Source organism: Ips typographus, linkage group LG13 (genome assembly GCF_016097725.1).
Source record: "Ips typographus isolate SLU linkage group LG13, UJ_Ityp_2.0, whole genome shotgun sequence".
Lineage (NCBI taxonomy): Eukaryota > Metazoa > Arthropoda > Insecta > Coleoptera > Curculionidae > Ips > Ips typographus.
This window is the reverse complement of record NC_138434.1, coordinates 6,210,800-6,218,496: the sequence shown is the minus strand read 5'-3', so window position 1 is coordinate 6,218,496 and position 7,697 is coordinate 6,210,800. Positions and strand designations below refer to the sequence as shown.

General features: G+C 39.2%; 1 protein-coding gene across 1 annotated transcript; it reads left to right on the top strand.

Moving 5' to 3' along the window:
• The first annotated feature begins 2,474 nt into the window (after positions 1 to 2,474).
• On the top strand, positions 2,475 to 4,439 carry LOC145737289 (uncharacterized). The gene has a single exon (XM_081991924.1). It carries the CDS (start codon positions 2,475 to 2,477, stop codon positions 3,951 to 3,953), a length of 1,479 nt encoding a protein of 492 aa, XP_081848050.1. The 3' UTR covers positions 3,954 to 4,439.
• The last annotated feature ends 3,258 nt before the right edge of the window (positions 4,440 to 7,697 follow it).

The following is a 7,697-nucleotide window of genomic DNA, read 5'->3' as shown; positions in this document are numbered from 1 at the left end:
ACACAGCAAACTACCCGGACTTAGCTGATAACTTCTTGCAAAGGTGCCAGCGAACCATAAGATGGCAGGGTACCACCACCTGCGAACTGAGTAACAGGTGCTCGGGTACCAGTCAAACGAAGTCCAACCCAGGCCTACCTCAACACCAAGCCGCTTGTCCAGGGACAATGCAGCGTCATATGTAGGAATTTGTGAGCGTACAATTTAGGTTATAGTATTTTTCAAATAAAGGCAGTGGCCACACCTCCTGATAGAATAAGGCGTTACAACATAAGACTAGGGTAAGTAGTGTTCGGGACGAACACTTTTTGGGGGAGGGAGATGTCACAGATTCCCAACATTTACAAACGTACTATACACCGAATAATCGCATATGTCAGCAAGTCTAGTAGGAATCTGGGTCAATCGACGAGTATTTATTCAGCAAGGCTGGCCATCTAAAATTACGCCAACTTGTCAGACACAAGTTGGCTTATTTATAAATTACAAGTTCGTAATTACATGATAATAAATGCACAAACCATTTTGGACGAGGGTAAGTGCCAGGGTAGAGTTCCCTTCACTTTCGCGACCGAACCGTTTAGTTTCGCGGATAATTTCTGACTAACCTTCTTTCCAAATTTCTCGGCTATTTATTGTAAGGTATTGCGATCCCTTAGTCAGTTCAATTTCTTAATTGCTTGTCTAAGCACTTGGATCATTGTCCGAACAATTGATGACTTATTGCTGACTGGCGATTGCAACACCTTAAGCTCGGTTCTCATGTATCCGGAATTATTAGGGAGCGCGGGGTGCGGAACCTGCGGAATGAATGCTTTTTACGCACGGAAAACTCTTTTTCGTTCAAATGTGACGAGTGACACAGCTGCGGAATAGTTGACGGAATAGTGTTAATCGCCTGTTGTTTTCATTCGATTGGCAATCTCAAGCCAAGCCTTCCTCAAGGCATTATTATCCTTGTGTTGAGGGTGCTTAGAATCCCACAAAATGGGGTAACTTTGGACAAAATCAATTAGCGTAGTGTTAAAATCGTTTTCGTTCATCTCCACGGACATATTTGCTTTGCTGTTTCTGTTTTGTTTCCTGTCCCTGTCATTAATATCAATAAGGTCATGATTACGACGTTTACGCGCGGAAAATATCAAAATATGCAATCCGGTCCGGATAGACGGACAGAACGCTTACGGAAGAACGCTGATTGGCTGAACGATTTTCCGCTGTCCGCATTCCGCGAATATTCCGGATTCATGTGAACCAAGCTTTAGCTAGCTTCCGTTCTAAAAGGTTCAATTGCCTGCTCTTTGATTTGAGTGGTCAACGACTTGTTTCGGTCAGTGGCCGATTTGCTGACTAAGTAATTAACGTATTGGTAGTAGTTAGTATTAAATTAATTAACGAGAATCTACTTGTGACAATATTTAGGCAATTCCTCAAATATTGTGGGTACTGCATCATCTAAGAGACATGTTCTTGTACCAATGGTATAAAATAAATTCTGGTCAAAGTGCCTTGAACAAAGTTTGTCGTTCTTTGTAGGACTCCAGTCTTTAACATGCATTTTATGAACCCAAAGGGCAAGTCTCTTGGGATTCATCATGGGAAATCTATAAAAAAAACAAATAAGTTATAATATATCTTCATAAAAACCATACTTTACATGATTAATTTATCACATAAGGTTAAAATCGAGGTTAAAATATTTCTTTCGAATAAGACTAAAAACATATCTACGTCACTGGAAGAAAATTTCTCATTAGAATAATTTATGGCTTTTAATGGGTTGATTATGAATGAAAACATATCAGGATTTTGTTTAAATAAACACAAATAGGGTAAAGTAGGGTGAGATGGCCAGCCGGGAGAGACGGCCAACGGCTAAATTCGAATAAAAGGCGTCGTGCGCGGGCGCGGTCTGCATTCTCCAGCAATAAACGTTTATGTTTGCGCACGGTCAATGTGTTTGCGTTTACCTCGAAGTGACACTGAAGCGCTCAAAAAATAAAAACGTTATTACGTCGTTCGAAAATTTTAGAATAGTTTTTTCTGCGGTCTACTGTGAGTGTATGGGAAGAAATCTACTGCCAATATCAACGTATTAGGTGAGTACAATAAGTATTAAGTAATTCTAACCTCAAAAACCAGTTAAAAACATGCTGTGAGTTTTGTTTGTCACGTTGGCCATCTTTCCCTAACATTTTGGGAGAGATGGCCACCAAATAGTGGGGATAGATGGCCAGATGTTTGTAACATCTATTTTTTTACAGTTTGATGTCCTTTCCAATTTTCTGCGGAAAATGCCAACAAAGTATAAAAGAAAGAACTCAAATCGTGGTAATTATACTGAAGAAAATTTGAGGCTAGCAATTGAAGCTGTTAGAAACGGTTCTTCTGTGAACGGCGCCTCAAAAAATTATGGCATTCCTAGGAAAACCCTTGAAAGGAAAATAAAAAATAATATTTTTACCATTGGTAGAATGGGACCTGATAGTATGTTGGGGGAAGCAAATGAAAATAAATTAGTGCAACACATTATAAAGGCCCAAAAATACGGGTTTCCTATGACGGTACCAGATGTTCGAAAGCTTGCCTATAATTTTGCTGAATGTCTACAAATCAATCACAAGTTCAACAAAGAAAAAGGAGACGCTGGTTCGGATTGGTTTAGGTCGTTTTTGAGAAGACACCCCGACTTGTCTATTCGCAAAGCTGAGGGTGTATCTCTAGGCCGAGGTGAGGGCATGAACCGCGTAGATGTGGGAAATTATTTTAAACTGCTACAAGAAACACTTGAACAAAATGAGCTTTTCAACAAACCTGGGTGCATCTATAATGTTGATGAAAAAGGTCTGCAATTAAATAATCGACCTGGCAATGTTTTAGCCGAAAAAGGAGCGAAGGATGTTGTTACAGTGACGTCGGGGGAAAAGGGTGAGACGATCTCGTGCATAGCTTGCTGTAATGCCGAGGGTTTTTTTGTACCGCCAGTCTGCGTATTTAAAGGGAAGAATTTAAAGACCGAATGGACTGACTCAATGCCACCCGGTTCACATATCGTGATGTCACAAAAATCGGCCTATGTTACTGCAACAATTTTTTTGGATTGGTTTAAAAACCACTTCTTACCACGTAAAGGCGAAGGAAGAACACTATTAATTCTTGATGGGCATGCATCTCACTGTTCTTCTGTTGAACTTTTAGAAACCGCTGAAGCAAATAATGTCGTTTTATTGTGTTTACCTCCACATACTACTCATTATTTGCAACCATTAGATAGGGCTTTTTTTAAGTCCTTTAAAACCTTCTACTATCAATCTTGCAGAGAATGGATGCAGAGCCACCCCGGAAGGAAACTAGGACGACTCCAATTTGGAGAACTTCTAATGAAAAGCTGGGGAAAGTCAGCAACCGCTGGAAATGCAATGTCCGGCTTCAGAGCCACTGGAATATTTCCCTGGAATCCAAATTCTGTACCCGACCATGCTTACACAGTTTCGGATCGAATAGCAAACAGTGACACCAGAGAAGGCCAGGGAACAGTCACAGAAGTAACAAACAGTCACAGTTTCAGCTCTCAAGTGAACAATGCTAAAGTAACACCAGAAATAACTCACTCAACTAATTCGATGGATGATGAAGTGCCATCTTGTAGCCATGCTGATCCTATAGAGCCTCGATGTACAACCCCAGTGAATGAGAAATCTATTCCAGACCTGACACCTGAAAAACTTTTAGAACAAATTAATCCCACGCCCAAATTAGTTGTTTTTGCAAAAAAACGAGCAAGGGTTGTTGCTACCCTATTAACTTCTTCCGAACATATTGCAACCGTGAAAGAAAGACACGAAAAGAAAAATCAACAAACTAAGAACACAACAAAAAAGCAAATTCCAAAAAAAAAATTCAAAAAAGAAAACGCTCACCTTCACCAAGTTCAGATGAGGAGCAGAATATAGAAGTTCCGTATGAAGAGGAAAGTGATACCCTTTCCGAAGTGGATAACACTGAATGTGCAGGATGTGGAGAAAGCTACAACAATACGAGAAAAAAAGAAGATTGGTTGCAGTGCACTTCAGACCCAGTCACACTAAAAATTAAACGCGGTAAGCTTGCATCACATTTATGTTCTGTAAAAACCACCTGGTATATCAGTAGTAATAGAAAATTACAGTGGTTAAAAATCCATTTTAAAACTGTCCTATTACTGCTGAACCATGTGCTAGCTTTAAGCTTCAGCTTTCAAGTACACGTTTCTGTAATTACAGTTTCAATGTCCTCGTTAACAAGTTTTGTAACTAATCCATTAAAAAAGTCTTTCAGTTGCCAAGTTTCTAAATATTGGAAGGGACTTTGTTGATAAGCACTGACTCTCCTCTCAATGAGTTTAGAGTTTTATTCTGGTTTTTTTACTAAAGTTTGTCAATGGTAAGATTGCAGTGATGTTTTTCAAAATTTTATTTCGCAAGTAATCTAACTAATTATGCCAGAAGTGGTTTTACGAAAATTGGTCATCTTACGTAAACACTTGTCAAAATTGTGGTAAAACTGCTTTTAAAAAGAAGCAAAAGTGATGTTAAGGATTAATCTTTTATTTTGTTTTTATAAGAAGTTTGTTTTCAAATTTTTCAATATTATTTTCTTATTTTTATGTTTTGGCCAACTAACCCAGCCGATCGGGGATAGATGGCCATGTGCAGCTTTTGGTTGGTAAATAATAATTACGAAAATTAAAATTAATTTGACTGTATTTATTTACCCACCTGTTCGGATAATAGTTAAGCAATGACAAAAAAAAAGTTGCAACGCCTAACCCCCACCAAAAAAATTACAGGCCTTTGCTAAGCAAAACGGTGGCCATCTCACCCGACTTTACCCTAGTCTATTTTAAGGACGCCTAAATTATTGTATCGGAATTGCGTTGATAAGTTTTATAATAAGAAAAATATTTCGAAAATTATTTGTCTTTGAACAATATAAAATATAATTTTTTACCTGTGAAAGGTAATTCCAGGCTCCTTTTTTTCGCTCCGGCTTTTACACTTGTAAGCAGAACAACCCACCATCATAAATCACTAATATACACAAAGTTTTAATACGTATTTGAATCGAAACGCCACAAAATATCTCAATATCACCAGCTAATGTTTGTCACCATAAAATGGCGTCGTCTGAAACTTCGGCCTCAATCGCGTTCCATCGGTTTAGGTGCGCGAGTTAAATTCAATCACCACGAAAATCACTTAAAAAAATGATTTATTGCAGAACGGAGTTACATGTATTGCGTGAATGCAGCATAATAACTAACTGTAATAACATCGTACTCATATTTATAATAATATTAAATGTAAACAATAAGATCCTAGAACTAGCCTAACTCTAAACAATATTATGCATGATGTGCACTTAAGGGTTCATAACTCCTCCCTCCTTAGAGACGAGCCAACGGTGAGTTGAAGTTTCTAAATCACGACCCTTGATAGGATTGAAGAGGCATCTACCTCGGCATCTTGGGCTTCTGGATCTTCTTTCATCTTTCTTCTTAATTTTGGTTCAATGACCTTTTTATAAAAATAAAATACAGCAAGAGCAATTAGTAACACATATATTAAGAGAGTTGACAGTAAACTGTTCACCAAAGGCGGCTCTCAATTTGGCCATTGATTCGCGTGCCGTGTGGCATGTGGCACCGTCTTGTTGAAACCACATGTCAGGCATGTCCAATTCTTCCATTTTGGGCATAAAAAAATCGTCAATCATCACACGGTAGCGCTCGCCATTCACAGTAATGTTCCGGCCATCGTCGCCTTTGAAGAAGTACCCTGTATGATGCCACCGGCCCATAATCCACACCAAACAGTGACTTTTTTGGGATGCATTGGTAGCTCTTGCAATGCTTCTGGCTGGTCTTCACTCCAGATGCGGCAATTTTGCTTGTTGACGTATCCATTCAACCAGAAATGAGCTTCGTCGCTGAACACAATTTTTCGATAAAAAAATGGATCTTCCTCCAACTTTGCCAGCGCCCGTTCACCAAATGTTAAACGTTGTGGGAGGTCGTGTGGCTTCAATTCTTGCACCAGCTGTATCTTATAAGGTTTCACTCCCAAATCCTTTCGCAAAATTTTCCACGTAGTGGAGTAACAGAGGCCCAATTGCTGCGAACGGCGGCGAATCGACATTTCACGGTCATCAATAACACTGGCGGATACAGCCGCAATATTTTCTTCGGTCCTCACTCTACGTATGCGTGTTAGTTGTTTAATGTTCAATAGTGTAAACTGGGTTCGAAATTTAGTCACAAGCTTCCGAATAGCTCCCTCAGTAGGCCGACCAAACTGCCCATAAATTGGAAGAAGTGCGCAATGCACTCTCTTAACCGAGCATGAATTTTGATAGTAAAATTCAATAATTTGCAAGCGTTGTTCGTTCGTAAGTCGATTCATGATTAAATTATAGACCAAACTGAACAAGTTTGACAATGACACAAGACACGATTCACGCGTGATCTGTCAAAAACAGTGTTGTCAAAAAGATACCAGCAAAAAAATCACCCGTTATTATATAATTTTAAAAAAAGTTATGTTTATTAAGTATAGGAGCGCACGAATCGCCATTTCTGTAATAATGTTTAACGCAGAATTCACGTTGCGCTCCGGTGAAGTGATCCATCGCGACTAAATTTCCGAGAACCGAGCTTCTCAACCCTACCACCCGCACCGCCCCCTCACTACGAAACTGCAAATGACTAATTGGTTTTGACCTTGGACGTGTTTTTTTTATTGTTTCCTTATAAAAGATGTACGAATTTACAATTCCGGCATCGACGGAATTGTAACGGACTTTTCCATCCGATTGGATAAGCTGACATTCTCTGATCAAATCTGTCAACCCCTCCCATAAATTTATTGTAATCGACTATTGATAGAGGGCACCTAACATTTTCCTTTACACCAAATTTATTTGTTCGAAGGACTTCTCCAAAGTCTGCTGCATTATGCACTGTTACAGCTTTTTTACCGCGATCTTTCCATTTGCAGATACAGATCTGTTTGCACGTAGTAAAATCCGATTGACCTATGCTAAGATTTTTGTCTTCTGTCAATTTGCTTTTTGGAAAAAACTTTCTTGTTTGTCTTATGGTGCCGCAACCAAAAAGATGTTTGCTTTCCAACTTTTCCATTAACGAAATTGTCGTAAAAAAATTATTGAAATAAATACAGAAACCTTTTCCTTGTAAATTTCTAACGTGTCTTCAGAATTGAGGTTCTGTTCCTTTCCTTGGTAGACTTCAAATGAGTACAAATAGCCCGTTTGAGAGCAGGCTAAAGCCCATACCTTGAAACCCCGTTTTATGGGCTTCGTCGGCATGTACTGCTTTAATGTTGACCTTCCTTTGAATGCTATCATGCTCTCATCAACAGCTACATGTCTACATGTTTGTGCTACATGTCTAATCCAGTTAGCATTGTCGGATGGTGACGGATTGTCCTTCCTGAATCCTTTGATGAATTCTGGGACACTGATTGAGTTTAGATTGTCACCCGGGACCCCTATAAGAAAGTTACCTATTCTTTTCCAGAGATCTGGATTCATAGGATTCTTGATTACCTGATGGAAAATTATGATTCCATTGGAGTAGCATCCAAGGAGAAGATTTCCGAATGTGAGGCTGGTGTCGGGGGGTTCAGTGGACACGGAGG

What these genes read in the sequence shown, in the direction of transcription:
- LOC145737289 (XM_081991924.1), top strand. Translation starts at nt 2,475, where the DNA reads ATGGGACCTGATAGTATGTTGGGGGAAGCAAATGAAAATAAATTAGTG.